At 56.6% G+C, this 16049-nt stretch overlaps 2 protein-coding genes across 3 annotated transcripts; one reads left to right on the forward strand and one right to left on the reverse strand.

The window, feature by feature from the left end:
• The first annotated feature begins 4078 nt into the window (after positions 1 to 4078).
• Positions 4079 to 8930, forward strand: C1QL4 (complement C1q like 4). Its single transcript, XM_058558343.1, has 2 exons — positions 4079 to 5235; positions 7377 to 8930. Exons 1-2 carry the CDS (start codon positions 4699 to 4701, stop codon positions 7554 to 7556), a joined length of 717 nt encoding a protein of 238 aa, XP_058414326.1. The 5' UTR covers positions 4079 to 4698; the 3' UTR covers positions 7557 to 8930.
• Positions 7629 to 15361, reverse strand: TROAP (trophinin associated protein). 2 transcript variants are annotated; one of them, XM_058558331.1, is made up of 15 exons: positions 15286 to 15361; positions 14878 to 15032; positions 14587 to 14773; positions 13904 to 14061; positions 13673 to 13828; positions 13399 to 13481; positions 12854 to 12906; positions 12251 to 12372; positions 11211 to 11327; positions 11029 to 11112; positions 10828 to 10887; positions 10425 to 10559; positions 9635 to 10268; positions 9165 to 9358; positions 7629 to 9002 (listed from the first exon to the last, which is right to left on the reverse strand). In XM_058558331.1, exons 2-15 carry the CDS (start codon positions 15019 to 15021, stop codon positions 8955 to 8957), a joined length of 2175 nt encoding a protein of 724 aa, XP_058414314.1. In that variant the 5' UTR covers positions 15022 to 15032; positions 15286 to 15361; the 3' UTR covers positions 7629 to 8954. The 2 variants fall into 2 exon arrangements, with proteins under 2 accessions (XP_058414314.1, XP_058414315.1); XM_058558332.1 differs by having other exon boundaries at positions 7630 to 9002; positions 13673 to 13810.
• Between the last annotated feature and the right edge of the window lie 688 nt (positions 15362 to 16049).

Consider the following 16049-nt stretch of genomic DNA (forward strand, 5'->3'; position numbering starts at 1 on the left):
CTTCTCCGCAGCTAACTTCGGCTGAAATCCGTTAGCTAACAGTTGAGCACCTGTTGGGTGTCAGGCTATGGAGCGCTAGGGGTGGGGGATAAGGGACACGCTGAGCCAAGGCCCTGCCCCGCTGGCCTCACACAGAGGTCTCCCCTGAGACCCGTTCAAATCTCGCTCCCCACTCCTGTCCTGCTTCTCTCGCCCTTCCACCACCCTGGGCGCCATTTGTCTTCTCCAGGGCACTGAGAAGGTAGCCAGGAGATCAGAACTCCAGTTCTAGGGCTGCCACTCACAGACTGATACAGGACAAGCCAGTTCTCCTTTCTGGGTCCCAGTTTCCTCATCTGTAAAATGGAGATAATATGTCCATCTCTCAGGGGTGCTAGGAAGATGCAGTGAGAGCTTGCACGTGAAAGCCCTAAAGTACAGTAAGCACTCAGTAATGTTATTTTCCTTTCTGTACCATCCCCTGTCCTGTCAGGTGGGCAAAGTTCCTTTCTCTTCATACCAGGGGTCTGGTGCCAGGCACCCCAGGCTTCTTCCTTCCTATGTGATCTTAGCTGTGGGAGCTGGAAGCCAGGGTGTGTCTATGGGATGGGGGAGAACCACACCATGAATGACCCTGAAAGGTGAAGGAGAGTGTACTAGAAAAGAAAAAAAAAAAAAAGTGCTTCCTTAGATCTTACTGTAACAACAGCCAGCTGGTTCTTCTCCTCTTACAGATGGGAAACTGAGGCTGGTGGAGGTTACACTGCAAGTGACAGGGGCAGATCACACTGCCAGGATCTTCCCTCCCATGAGCCCTCTTGCTCGTCTCCTCACTCCCTTTCTTCCCTTGAGGGGGTCTGGGTCAGTGACAAGGAGTGTGGGAGAAGGAACAAAAAGAGAGAACCTTCAAGGAGCCAGGAGCTTTCTGCTAGACTTCATAAAATTTTAACATGAAAACTTCCTCAGAGTAGAAGGTACATATCACATGCAAATCATATGCTAATCACATGCTAATCCAAAGTCTCGTTCTCAGAAGTCTGACACACACCTGGCTGTAAGCCCTGGGGGAAATTTTTGGGAGACCCCTGGGTTCCAGGACAGGACAGGTGGGGATGGGTTCCATTTAGGGTCAGGTTAAGAAGGTAGGATTAATTTTAGGATTAGAGACAAGTCAAGTGTATAATTTGGGATTAGGGTCAGAGTTAGTGCAGAGTCAAGGGTGGAGGTTAAGGCAGGATTCTGACAGGGCTGTGCTTTTACATAGAGGAGCCTAGGGGACTCCTTAAAGGCTTCCTTTCTCCTCCTGGCCCCCTATCAGCCTTGTCCCCACCTCCACTGCCCCTTTTATGTTCTGCAGCACACCCTTCTTTGTCTACTTCCCATTCCCAACCATACCATCTCCCTGGGGCCTCCCAGTTTGGCTGCCTGAGGAGCTCTGGGTAAATCACCCCGACCCCAGACTGGGCCCCAGCATTTCCTCTTGAGCCCAGATACTTAGCTTCTGGCCCCAGGAACACTGGCTGGCCTTGACCCTAACCAGGTCCCTCCTTGGCCGAATGTGACAGCTGCAGGGGAAGCAATAAGGACCTGGTGAGCTGGCAGCTTCATTCCAGAGTGTGGGGAAAGAGCAACAGAACATGAATAAATTCATGGAGCTGGCCCCTCGGCTCCCTGTGAGCCAAGCCTACTCCCCCCACCACACACAACCCGCTGCCGCATGCAGCCCTGCTGGTCACCGCAGCTCACAGCCTGGGCTGGGGATGGGAGGAGAAGGGAAGCTCCAGAGAGAAGAGGGCTGGGATCTGAAAGGGGCTGAGGTGAGGGGCTCAAAAGGAGGGCTAGGTGAGTAGGAGAGTGGGGTGGGGAGCGGGGCTGAGCCGAGAGGGCTCTGGTGAGTGGAGGAAGGGCAGGGACAGGGGGAGGATGAAGGAGATGGGTGGCAGGAGCCGGGGTCGATGGGGCTTAAGGATAGGGCAGGGGAGGCCAGTGTGAGCCCTGGCCTGCTCTCTCCTCTCTGATCCATCCATCATCCAGCCTAGGGGAGCAGATCTGGCATTAGACATGCACGGGGCCGACATGGCCCTCAGCCCCCCGAGGAAGACAAATGGTGACAAAGACCTTGAATAAAATTTGTATTTATGGTTGGAGGAGGAGGCCCCTCCCCCACTGACTGCCAATCCTTTCTCTCCTAACCCTTTCCAGCACGTAGGGGCCTCCATCCACACAGGCCCAGCCTCGACAACCTCTTTCTCCCAGCACTATTTTGGGCTGGAAGGTGCAGGGAAGGGGTACAGGAAACAAGAGATGAGGAAATCACCTTCCACCCAATAATCACGCCCTGGTGTGCCTTGTGCCCTCCTTTTTACACAACCAATTCCTACACATTACAGTCCTGGCTTATCCTTATCCTAGTCTCTAAGAGGTCCTTTGCAGCTGCCCACCTCCTGGGTCTCCAGATATCTCCGCTTTTGCCAGTCCTGGACCCCCTTCTGCAAGCCTCTGGCCCTGGGGTCCCCGTGAGCAAGAAATTTCCCCCAAAGAGGCCAGACACTAAGGATGGATGCAGCCACTAGCTTTTTCTCTGGACTCTGATGCCTCACAGAAAGGGATCTGTCGAAGCTTGTGTTCCCTCTTGGTCACCGGAATGACAGACACAGTCACCTCTCACAGGAGGGTACCTAGCACTTAATCTGCATTTTAGTTACATTAATTTGCATAACCAACTTCAAATCCCTCCCCCAAACATTTATTATGTGGGGTCCTACTTCTCTGGGTTTCCATCTAACCACAGACCTTTGAGGAAGGGGGAAGGGGCAGAGATCCTGGGGCAGGACAAGGTCTAGGACTAGGGCAGGGGTGGGGCTGGGCTGGGCTGGGCAGGGCAAGTGGGACTAGAGCTGCCTTCTGACTCTTTCTCCCCAGGAGACTCTCTATACTCTTCAGTCTTGAGATAGGAGGGATGGCATCCATGGGATCCCATATTTGGGGACTAAGAGAAAGACAAATACAAAACCTCCCTTCAAACAGCCCTCACATACACACACAAAGACAACACAATCCACAATCTCACTCACCCAGGGACACACGAGGCCAGGGTCCCATGGCCACGTCCACACTTGCCAGCACACTGTCACAATGCACAGGCCCAGAGCCTACCACTCTGCTCCAAGAACCGCCCCGCCCCCGCGTCTTCCCCACAGTTGATATGTCACATTGGAGTCCGAACACGGACCTGGGTGTCTCTCTGCAGCGCGCCATTTACATTTCTCTCTCGATCTGTCAACCTGTCTCGGCTCGGTCTCTCTCTCTCTCTCCGTCTCTGTCTCTCCCTCTCCCCCTCGGGGGCTGTCAGTTAGTCTCTTTTCGAAGCTTTGTCTCTGTCTCTGCGTCTCTATCTGGCTTTCCCTCTCTTGATTTCCCTGTCGCTCCTTCTCTGCTTTCCTGTCGGTTTCCTGCTCGCTCCTCCAGCTGGTCTGCTTTCTCGCTCTCCTTCCTCCCTCTCTCGGCTGCTCTGCGCCCCCCAATACTGGGGGTCGAGGGTACCGGGGACTGGAGATTTGCCTTTTCCAGTTCAGGCCAACACGTGCCCATTAAACCCTTTACCATATGTTATTTGGTCACGGGGACTGAGGGGCATGGGGTGACGAATTTGTACCTTTTCTCACACTTCTCGGTTGTGGGTGTTTCTTTTCTTTTTTTTGGATGGGGGACTCTTTGTATCTCTGGAATCCTTCTCTGTCTTCTGTGTGTGTGTGTGTATCTCGGCCCCTTTTTATCCCATCGCTGTTTCTGGCTTCTCTGGGCTCAGGGAATACCAAACTCGGGGTAGAGGGTGAAAGTAAGGATCCAGTGAGGGCCGTGAATCCCTGCAGAACCGGCTCAGAGCCGGGCAGGAACAGAGACGCTTGGGGGGACGCGGGTGGGGGCCTCTGCCTGACCCGCCCCCGCACTTCCCGCTCTGGGCGCCAGGGGTCGCTCAGCCCCCGGCCGCTTATAGAGGCTCCCGCCGCGCGGCGGCTCACACCACCCGCACTGCCGCCCCGGGAGGGAGGGGAGAAGGTTGGGGACGCAGAGAACGAGAGCGCTAGCCGGAGCCGAAGCTCTAGCAGGGGCTGGGGCCGCAGCGGGGGTAGAAGGGCAGGTCAGTGCTCGCCAGGAGCCAGAGCACAAACCTATGACGAGGTCGCGTCCGGTGGGCACCACCCGCAGCGCAGAGTCCGGAACGTCCAGAGTGCGGAGAGTAGTCCCGGCTCTGGCCGGGAGCGATCCGTCTGGGTAGCCGGGGACCTAGGCGCCGCCATCCTTGAGAAAGCAGCTGTCCGGAGAGCAGGCATCCTAGATCTGTAAGAAACCAGCCGTCAGAGAAGCCACTGATTTCAGGCGCCCGGGAGCGTTAGGCTGAACAGGAGGGTAATAGAGGACCACGGGCTCTGAACCGTCGGGAGCTGCCCCTGGCCCGACCCACGGGGGGGACCTTCGGCTTGACAGGTTTGGGGAAAGGCACTCCTGAGGCCGGAGCCCGCAGGGGCGGGGGGGTCCGGGCGCAGCCGTCGGGGGCTTCCCGACTCAGGCCCGAGCCCGGCCGCCGCCTCCGGGGCCCTCGGAGAGCCCCGGGCCTCCGTCGCCATTGCGCCCAAGAGTGAGGAGGATCTGCTGGCCCTGGCCGCGTCGCGGCTGAGCCGCCGAAAGCGGGTGGCGGGAGCGGCCGTCGGGGTGGCCATGGTGCTGCTGCTCCTGGTGGCCATTCCACTGCTGGTGCACAGCTCCCGCGGGCCTGCGCACTACGAGATGCTGGGTCGCTGCCGCATGGTGTGCGACCCGCATGGGCCGCGAGGCCCAGGACCCGACGGCGTGCCCGCCTCCGTGCCCCCTTTCCCACCGGGCGCCAAGGGAGAGGTGGGCCGGCGCGGAAAGGCAGGTCTGCGGGGGCCTCCGGGACCGCCAGGTCCCAGAGGGCCTCCAGGAGAGCCTGGCAGGCCAGGTCCCCCGGGCCCTCCGGGCCCAGGCCCAGGCGGGGTGGCGCCCCCTGCCGGCTACATGCCTCGCATTGCCTTCTACGCGGGCCTGCGGAGGCCACACGAAGGTTACGAGGTGCTGCGCTTCGACGACGTGGTGACCAATGTGGGCAACGCTTATGAGGCGGCCAGTGGCAAGTTCACCTGCCCCATGCCGGGTGTCTACTTCTTCGCTTACCATGTGCTCATGCGCGGCGGCGACGGCACCAGCATGTGGGCAGACCTGATGAAGAACGGACAGGTGAGATGCCCTCCCCCACCCAGCCCCAGATCCGCCGGGATAGCTTTATCTCCCTGCACTCATTACGCAACCAGAACCCCTTCCCCAAACAGCGTCACTGAATCCAGGGACCGCAGGCTGCCAAGAAGTTAGAAATCGCTTCAGTTAGCCAAAGAGAAATTGGGGGCTGGAGAAAGGAAACGACCAGCCCAAGGTCTCACGGAGCGTTAGGAATGGTGTCAGAATTAGAACTCAGGACTCAAAGCTTAATGTTTCTGCAGCTGCTGCCTCACACTCCAACTATAGGCAATCGACACCAAACCTCTCTGGTGTCTTACCCTGCCAATTAGCCTCCTTTCTCGATCTGTCGTGGGATACCCTCTCATCTGGGACAGCCTTTCCGGCCTTTGGGTTTCCCAGCCTCACTATGGGCCGAGTTACTTGGCTCCTTCAAATTAGAATGGAATCCGGGTCTCAGGCAGTGGGCACTTGGCAGCCATTCCCATGTGGGGGCATTCAGCTTGGATTTTTGAGGAAAACATAAAAAAGAAATAAAACACTTGCTCAATTGCCCGGCAGCTCTGTTGCTAGCCCCAGGGCCTGGGGCCAAGTCTAGAGCAGGCCTTACCCTCAGCTGATAATACTGAATCGGTAGGCAGAGGTGGGAAATGGCATGGCAGCTCAGGGGCAGCCAGGTGGCTTGAAGAAACGGATTTGGAGGAAGAAAGAGACAAGGGACGGATAGAGCAGAAGCCTTGGGGCCCTGCGCCTGGCCCCACATCCTCCTTGCAACCTCTCACCTCCACATTCTGCTGCTCCCTGCCCCTGTGGTCAGATCGGAGTCACTGCTGCCTTTGACTTGGGACAGTAGCCCCCAAGGACTCGGCTCAGGACTGAGACAAGCATAGAAGGAGCCAGAGGCCACAGGAGTGTGTGTGTGGGGAGGTGCCTGGGCGCCCTGGACAGGCGGCAGGGCGTAAGGTTGGGGCTGAGCAGTGACCTCAGTGCCGGGAGAGTCGTGTTGAGGGGCGCATCAGGCCTGCTGGGCCGGCTGTCCAAACCCCGGGTGCTGCTATGGCGCAGCGCTCTCCAGCTCCAAGACCCGCAGGCACTGCATTCGTGTCTTCTCCTAGCAGGAACCCAGGGAAAGGGATTGAGAGTGTATGTGTGTCCGTATGGGAGTGAGATAGTGTATGAGTGTAAGGGAGTGTGAGTGTGTGCATGATACAAGTGTGTCTGTGGGTGCGGGGTGCGAAGGTGTGAGAAGAGAGCGGTGTCTATCTGCGTGGCACTGAGTCGGTGTATGTGGTTTGCGTCGGGTATCTGTGAGCGGGCGGAGGGGGCGAGGGTGTATCTGGAGTGTGTCGGTGTCTGAGGGGGCGGGGGCCGCGCGGCTCCCACTCTGTATTCCGCGGCGCGGGCGCTGCGGCCCTGGGGATGGTAAATAGTGATTAGAATAATGATGAATAATTAATGAGTTAATAACCAGCCCCGCGGGACAGGAAGAGAGGGAATGGGGAGGGGGCTGGCAGCCCGAGGCGACCAGCAGCAGCGAGGCCAGACTGGAGGAGAGGCCTGTTGGGGCGGAAGGCGACCCCCACGTCGGGGCGCCAGCTGGCGGTAGGAGGGAACATAGGCACCCGGAGGCAAGAACACATCGTTGCACTTTGCTATGGCCCACACCCTTGCATACGCAGAGACACACCTGTGCCCTATCACTGGGAGAAGGGAACGCAAGTTTAGTGGTTCAGCATCTTAGAAATTACCCTACAGGCTAATTTTATTTTTTAAATGATAATAATAATAGCAAATACTATATAGCATTTTCTATGTGCAAAGCACTGTTCTAACACACTTAACATGTAGCAACTCATTTAATCCTAACAACCTTATGAGGTAGGCTCTATTATTACCTCCCACCTTATAGCTCAAATTGAGGACCAGAGAAGGCATGAAACTTGCCTGAGTCACACAGCTAGTGAATGGCAGTGCCTGAGAAGCTCAGCTATCTCGGGGCCTCTCCTCGTCCTCCTCAGCCCCTGCAGTCTGCTACCCTCGGGCGGCCTTCACATGTCCAGCTGCACCCGCTGGACCTGACCCCTCTCATCACCCCAGCTCCGCACAGGGCGTGAGCGGGTTGTTCTGTTCTCCTTCCTCACTAGGTCCGGGCAAGCGCTATTGCTCAGGACGCAGACCAGAACTACGACTATGCCAGCAACAGCGTCATCCTGCACCTGGACGTGGGCGATGAAGTCTTCATTAAGCTGGACGGCGGGAAAGTGCACGGTGGTAACACCAACAAGTACAGCACCTTCTCTGGCTTCATCATCTACCCGGACTGAGCCGGGTCCCATCCCCCGCGGCCCCCCCCCCCTCTCCTTTCGCCTCCGGCCTCCTCCTCACCCACCTTCAGCCCGCCCCACCCAAGGCGCCACCCCATCCTTTGAGAGCCTGGCGGTGGGGCGGACCCTCTCACTCCCAGAGACGGCCTTAATGGGTGGACTCTTGGTGTTCTGGGGTATAAGCAGCTGGAGAGTCGAGGAGGCCGGGCCGGAGGAGGAGCAGAGTGGCTTGGGAAGGGACCAACGGCATCCCTGTGCCGGCCTGTGAAAGCCTGGTAGTAGAAAGGCGGGGCTCGTAGCTCTCTTCTGCCGGGAGCTGGGGAACAGTTTCACTAGCTAGAGCTCAGAGCCACTGAAAGCAGGAGGGAAGCCCTGGCATCATGGGAAGTAGAGAACAGAAACAGAAGCAGCCCATCTAGGCACGAGGAGAGGAGACGTTAGGGTGGGGTAGGCGCTGGTCCTGTCATGACAACTTTCTCTTGCCATCCCCTCCTCCCCTCATCTCTATTTTCAGGCTCCAGGCTTCGGCCTTGGCAGCCTTCCTGTGAACTGGAGGAACCATTGAATTCTTTCCTAGTATTTAAAACTCATTCTGTACAGTCCCCATTTCACCCCCATTCGGGTTAGGCCCTGGGGCTACAGCTGCTGTTGCCTCTTCCAATAAAGTGAAGTTGGAGAATGTGTGTGCCTCTTAACTTGGTGCACAGCATGGGGAAAAGTGGCTGACCCCTTTTCTCAAGGACTCTCAAGGGAGTCTCAAGGACTCCCACCTCACCATCACTCTCTGCCAAGGCCTGCCTGGAAGAGTAGCTCAGGGCTTCTACCCTGATATGGAAAGGGAGGGGTATCAGCCTCAGGAGAGCTTTGGGGCCTTACACTATAGGGAAACACCAACCAGAGTGATAGTAACAAGGGAGGATTCCAAAGATACGGGTCTGGTGCTTTTGCTTTCCACCTGATATAGGGAGAGTTCTTAGAAAAGGAGCTCTAGGGGATGAGGGAATAGCTGATGGCTCCTGGAAGTGGCACTGATCTCAAGGAGCAAGGAGAAGAGGAGGTCCCCAAAGGCCCATATTTGCCCTTCAACACACTCCTAGAGCTTGCTGAGCGGGATGACTTCCTCCCTTCAGGACAGCTCCTAGGTGAGGGGGCCTGGGGCATCCTGAGAGCCCAGGGCTGGCTACTAAGCTGGAGGACACTGCCACCAAGTGGGCAATCGGAGAGTGACAGCAGTAGCTGGCCTAGATCGGACCAGAAGGAAACAGACATTTGGACACTTCAGAAACTTTATTGAAGGACAAAAGGGTGTCTGCTCCCAGTCCCGTGGGGTAGACCGACAATAAATAAGGGCTAAAAGGAAGGAGCAAGGCAGAGCAGGAGTGGGTGGAGGCGGATGCCTCATGATGGAGAGTCCTGAGGGGCAGCAGAACTGACTGGGATAAAACACTGGGGAGAGAGAAGACCTTGTCACAGCCTAGCCATCCTTGAACTGTAGCCATCCCTGCCCCCTGACTTCTGTAAAGGAGCCAAAGTTGGCCCCTGCCCTGCTTCCTACTTCCCAACAGGCTTGCTGTGCAGGCACAGCCTGGCTGTGGACCAGAGGCTCACCAGGGCGTCCTGCCATTCCAGTAATGTGGCCACAGGGTTGGTGCAGACCCGGGTGGGACCTGAGGAATGGGCTCGGCTGGTGTAGAAGGCACACTCATCATCCAGGCGGGCCTCATGGAAGCAGTGGATGGCGGTCAGACATGCTTTGAGGCGCTGCCTCAGGGCCAGGGTTCGAGGGGCCAAACTGCTGGGGCCTGAGGGCCGAGGGCCACAGCGAGTTTAGGGCAGGCTGTGGAGTCCTATCCTCCCACCATATCCTGCCCTTTCCCACCCCCTCACCAAGGGTCAAGCCAATTAGGAGCACAGGGCTGGAAGCACAGCCCCTCCCTTCCTGGTGACAGAGAGCCAGGCTGGGGCAGGCGAGGCGGGGAATGGAAAGCATGGGATCACCCGGTGTGGGGCGGGGGCCCCGCTCCCAGCAAGAGATGAGGACCTCCTTTGTTCACAACCTCTTCCAACCAACTCCTTACCTGCCTGGCCTGTTGGGGGCCTCAGAGACTGGAGTGAGCGGATAGGGGGGCTGGCACAAAGTGGGCGTTGGGAGGAGAAGATCAGGCTGGTGGTCTCTGGAGCCCCCTGACGGCAGCAGGGCTGTGGGCTGGGCTTTGGATTTCTAGGTTCCAGGGAGCAGGCCTCTGATGCCCCAGGCTCTACCCTAGGGGAGGGCTCTGGGAGTCCAGTCTGCCTCTGGGGGCAGGCCTGAAGGGGTCCAGGCTCTACTGGAGGGCAGGGCTCTGATACCTCAGGCTGTTCCTGGGCAGAGGGCTCTGGTATCTCAGGCCCCCTCCTATGGCAGGACTCTGGGGGCCCTGGCTCTGCTGGAGGACAGGGCTGAGCTACCTCAGGCTCTGCTCCAGGGCAGGGCTGTGGTTCCTCACCCTCCTCTGGAAGGCAGGGCTTCGGCAGCCCAGAGTGCTGTGAGAGTCCAGGAAGGTGGAAAGTCCCAGAATTATGCTCTGGGGCATTCAGAGTTCTAGAAATCTCAGCCAGCAGGGGCTGAAGTTCAACCATATCCAGAGAGGAGCCTCCATTAATGGGGGCAACCTTGCCCCCTGCCAGCCCCTCTACCTCCTGTTGCAAAAGCTGCTGCAGGATACCGATGCGCTGTGGGTGGGACAGAGTACCTCAGTGTGAGGTCAAGATGTGGGTTCAAGTCTCTACCCGCCCTGTCCTATCCCATACCCTCCTCTCATTCTGTTTCTCCCTTCCCCAGCCCTGTCACTACCCATCAGGCATCAAAGCTGTTGCCCTGAGACATACCTGCATCTTTAGCTCCTGGAGGTTGGGGGTTCTACTGGGGTGGGGTCCATAGGGAGTTGCCATAGATAGTTTCCCAGGCCCCTCCTGCAACCTTATACAACTCTCCTGGTCAAATAACCGAACTGCAATCTGCTCCTGCCATATGATAGGATGGGGAGGACAAGGGCCACGTGAGGAAGCCAGGCTAGGGCAGGAAGACCAGCCTGAGTCCCACCCTCAGGAGGAAGGGACCAAGGTCCCTAATTGAGAGGCCCTAGACTTAGATTAAGAGGAGCAGCAGAGAAGCAGGAAGAGTTGCAGGTTAGGTAGCGTTTTCAGAGAGCCCACCTGCCTCAAACTGCTGGGCCTCAGGCCAACAGGACCGAGTGAGGGATCTCAGCATGGGAAGGCTTCTGATACTTACCCAGGGCAGGGCAGGCTCTTCAGGGCAAGACTGAGGGGACAGGCCACTCAACCACTGGGCCTGGGACAGAAGGGTGATGTCAGCAAGGCACCCGCAGATAGGGCCCAGTCTCCCCTTGCCCCTTAACTCTCCCTGTACCCATCCATTCCCTTCCTCTCCCAGCCCTGGCCTCTGCCAGCTACCTCCCCTGCCCTCTCTTACCCGCTGAACTCTGGGGGCCGATGAGATGGGTGTGTACTGGACTTTGGGGCGAATGGCGAGACGCCGCAACACTGAATACGAGGTCTAGGAAGAGATAGGGGTGGCTGAGCAGAAACAAAACCCAGACCTAGCAGGGATCCCGGCCAGCCCTTGCCCAGCCCCCAGGAGCTGTGGACACAAACCGGAGCTGAGAGGCCAGGAGAGGGGACACGCTGAGCCCGTCCAAAGGGTGATGGACGGGCGATGGAAGGTGGCGCCACACGGCCAGGGGACGGCATCAGGTGGGAGTCACGGCTGTCCTGCAGAGAGGAAGAAGAGGAAGAGTGAGCCCCTCCTGCTTTGCCTTCCTATGTCTTGTTCTCACCACAGCAGCCAGGGTGATTCTTTTAAGACCTAATCAGATCATGTCATCCCCCTCCCCATGGCTTTCCACTCATCGCAAGTAAAAGCCAAGGTCTTACACTGGTTTATAAGTCCTTACCCAGTCTGATCCTGTCATCACTCTAACCTCACTCCCTGTGGCTCTCCTTACTCTGCTTCAGCCTCGCTGGAGTCTCCTTTTTGCTGATCCTTAAACACCCTAGGCACATTCCCTCCTCAGAGCCTTTGCACCTGCAGTTCTCTTGGCTGGGAACGTTCCTCCCCCAGATATCTGCATGGCTCATTCCCTCAACTCCTTCTGGTCTTTTTCTCAATGAGATCCGCCTGACTAATAATCTATTTGAAATTGCAATAGCACCCCCCCCCACTTCCACTACCCCTTCAGGGCCTTATTTTTTTTTACAAAGAACTTATCACCATCTGACATAATATGTATTTTACATATGAGTTTATTTTATGTCTTCTCCTTCTAGAATGTGAACTTATTTACTACTGTATATCCAGAACCTAGAACAGTGCTTGGTGCACAGTTGGTCAATAAATACTTGTGGGGTGAATGAATGAATCAATGCTTTTGGCTCACAAGTGTCAGATCCGTCCACTCTCAGCACTGTATGGTTATACAAATACATGCAGGACTGTGACCTCTTACCCCCAGGCCCAAGACACCTGGCAAACTAAGGCTAGTCCCACTCTGGAAAGGGCTTGGGCCCATCTGGGGCAAACCCAGGGTCAAGAACTGCCTGGCTCCACCCACAATCCTCAGAGCTGGCAGCTGCTGGGGAATTCCCCCAAGCATCTCCCCTCCCCCTTCCCCCATCCCAGGAGGGTTCCATCTCACCCTGGTGTAGGTTATCTCTCGGGTTTCTCTTAATGGTACCCGCTGGGCCAGACCGAGGGGACCCCCTCCTCCTTCATCTGAGTGAGTGACAACTTCATGTTCTCCTTCAGGGAAAGAGGAAGCTAGGAGGAGACAGAAAATTTGCTAGAGTGTCTGGAACACCCACCCAAGTCTGGCACAGGGCATTGCAACCTCCTCTGAAAAGGGTATGCCAGTTTGACAGCCCTCATTGCACCATCAGGGGCGGCGACCCATCCAGCATCCCCTTGGAGCCCAGCACCGTCTCAGTAATCACTTATAAATCTGAATACTCTGAGTGGGCTAGGGGTGTGGCAATGGCTCTTAGGGGCTGAGGATAGAGCAGTGAGTGGAACGTGAATCTTGCAGGCAGTGGCAGGGAGAGGGTAGAAATAGGGACCACCTCATTTGACACAAGTGCAACTGAGCCAACCTCTGGCCTATCAAGAAGGTCTCTTCCTCTCTGGCTCCTTCTGATCTGGCCTTCCCCCCTTTCCTCCAGCCTGCTGAAATTTCCCTTGTCTTGCTCCCTGCTGCAGACAGCCCACCTGCCCCTGTTCTCTCCCCACGGGCAGACACACTCACCAGGCTGGACTGGGGTCTCCAGGAGCAATCCTGAGGCCTGGCTCACTGAAGTCCTGATGATAATAAGAACAACTAGCAGTCACAGAGTACCAAGTGTGATCTGGGCACTGTGCTAAGTGCTTTACAAACATCATCTTATTTAATTCTCACAACAGCCTCTAATGACAATACAGACATTATCTTCATTTGGCAGATTAAGGAAACTGAAGGTCGGAGGTTAAGGCAAGCTTGCATAACTAGCAAGTGGTAAGAGTCAGGAATCAAACCCAATTCCCATTTATTGCTACAGTCTATGCTTTAGCCACTAAACAAAAGATAGCACCTCTCATTTCTGTCCCCTTCCTCCCTCTACAACCTGAAGAAACTGATGTCATACTGAGGCCTGGCTATGAAGGCCTGAACCCTATTCCAACAGCTCACCCTGGGCAATCACAGGTTCCCCCTTCCCCTTGGGAAGTCCTAAAGCTACTGGAAGGCCCCAGCTCTGAGGGACCCCTGTATCCGACATTGGATCATCCTTTTCCAAATGACCCTCGCCTTCTCACCGGATGCTTCCACTTGTCTCTCTTCTTAGCTCCTGCAAACTGGGGCGAGCGGAGGGGTAAAAGGAAGGTCCTGAAGGTGGGATCTGACCCACAGGAGCAAGAGATAAAAGCAGAGTCAGAGGTGGGCCCCAAACCTTCTGGACTCACCACCAATCCCATCTGCCTCTACAGAACCCCTCTGGCTCGTCAAAAGGTATCTTCTTTCCCAGGGCCCAGCTCTGTCCCTGGAAGAAGCTCCCAGAAGCACTGAGTTCAGCCCCTCCAGGGCACCTACCAGAGCCTCTAGCCTCTGGGGGTACAAGGTCCGGCAGCGTGGTCCTGGTCCCTCCAGCCTCGAGAAGCAGGAAGCCCTGGCAGGGTCCAGTCGGTGGGTGGGAGTTTTGGGGGCCAAATATGCAGAGGCCCGGGCACCCTGGGACCCCAAAAGAGGCTATCAGCACAGGCTCAAGATTCTCTTCTCAGTCCACCCCAGCCTGATCTCCTCACATCCTTCCTGTCTCATTACCTGGCCCCTCCGGATGGTGCCTCCCTGGCTCCCTCGAACCAGTACTCTCTGAGCCAGACTGGGCTGGCGCCCCAGGTAACAGCTCTTCACCCCCTCACCTGACAGGATGGTGGCCAGGGCCTCAGGGTCAGCCACAAACTCTGTGGCCCCTGGAGCCTCTGCAAGGGAAGAAGGAAAGGTGAGAAGGAACAGGAAGGGGGAAGGCTGAAGTGTCAGGGACCCTAGTGTAGTCACCTTGAGGTGCAAGAGTGAGCCAAAGAAACCCATTCAATTGACCTCAGCTCACCAAGTGTTCACAGGACTTTACACAAGACATTCTTCTAGGCACAGGGCCCAGAGATGAATAAGACAAAGCCTCCATTCTCACTAACTTATCATCAAACCATAGAGAGGTAACAGACTCAAGCCAAAGGATGGACATGTTACAAACGAAGTACTGCAAAGTATTAGAACACAGAGCAATTGATTGTGACTGGGGGAGCTGGAAAAGGCTTTAAAAAAGATGACATTCTGCTAAGGAAGGAGAGGGCTTCTAAGAGCAAAGAGCTTTCCACGAGCAGCGACCTGGACTCTTATAGTAAGCAGGAAATGGGAGGAGTTCAAAGCCCCAAAACCCCACTGTGCCCATCCCATTCTCCCACCCAGCCAAGGAGATAGCGAGTTTTCAAGCCTCCAACAGGTACCTGTCTGGGGAGGGGGCCCAGGCTCCACATTATGTCCCCCAGGGCTAGGTCTGAGCTCCTCTAAGGGGTTCCGGAGCTGAGTGCTCCCCACCAATCTCTCTGATTTCTCTGTTTGATGTGTGGCTTTCAGCCTGGGGCCTGCTGAGTCAACGAGGGGGCGTTGAACATTGAGCTTCTGCACCAATCTCTGGGGAAGAGGAGGACAAAAAGCTGGGGCTCAGCGTTGGGGTGTATTGCTGGCGTGTACTGCCTCCTTGTAGCTACCGTCTTCACCCACCAGGCCCTTCTTACCCTTGGATCTTGGTTCTCCTGGTCCACGGCGCAGGACTTGACTGTGGGGAGAGGCGGGCGTCTCTGAGAGCGTACGGGAATCTTGCTAGGGGTGGGAGATACACCCCGGGGGAGAGGATCCTTCCTGGCTTGGAGGGTAGTCATGATGGCTCCGACTGAGACGGAGAAGAAGGCAGGATCAGGGATCAAAAGTCAGCCAGTTAGTCCCGACATTGGTCCCGACATCCCTGATACTCCCACCTCCGCCCAGATGCATGCGCCCAGAAGACCCCGGTGCCTGCAAGGCCGCTCTTCTGGGAGCCACCTCCAGACACCCTGAGCCTACTCTTTCGCCCCAGGACCCCGAGGTGCCTCTCCTCCCTATGAGCCTCCACAACCCTCATTCCCTTCAAGATCCTCGTGCCTCACCTTCACCGGAACCCCTCAGGGTCGCCCCACTTCCTTCGCTTTTTCCCTGACTCTCTCGGCTTCTGCTGCAGCTACTTCCCCAGTTTGTAAAATACGCCAAGCTCCTGATTGGCTCGTCCACACTCCCGCGGAGGCGCTGACACCTGACTCAGCCGTCCAATCCGCAGGCTTCGGAGGCGGGGCCAAAAGAAGGACTAGTTTTCGAACCGCTTTCTGGCCAGGAAATTACTGACCCGGTTCAATCAGCCAATCCGAGAGCGGAGCGCGGAGTGGAAGGCGGGGAAAGAGGAAGGAGGAGGCCGTTCTGAGGCTGGGAAGGCGAGGCCCTCTGAGTCCGGGCGACAACGGGCGCTGTCGTACTCTCGCGAGGTCTCGGGATTGATGAGGGAAGGACCGTTCTCGCGGCGTTGTGGGAAGGGGTGGGTGTCCGGATTGCGGTTAAGGGTGTTGGAGGCAGCCCCGAGCCCCTGACCTCGCTCTAAGCAGAGTGCGGCGTCCAGCTTCGGGGAAGTCATTCCAGACACTTATAGGAAACACGTTATGCCTGGGACGAGGAACTGCCTCCAAACGGGTGGAGAGGGCCGGAGGGAATTGAACTGAGCGTAACAATAACAAAAATTGAAAGAAACAGTCGTTTTCTCAGTTGAGTCTCACAACCCGGTAACGTGTGGTCTCTCTGTATTTCACAGATAAGAAACAAGACTCAGTGTTGTTGGAACTCATTCAACACACAGAAGGAGAGGGCTCTCACCTGCCTGTTATTG

Source organism: Diceros bicornis, chromosome 17 (genome assembly GCF_020826845.1).
Source record: "Diceros bicornis minor isolate mBicDic1 chromosome 17, mDicBic1.mat.cur, whole genome shotgun sequence".
NCBI lineage: Eukaryota > Metazoa > Chordata > Mammalia > Perissodactyla > Rhinocerotidae > Diceros > Diceros bicornis.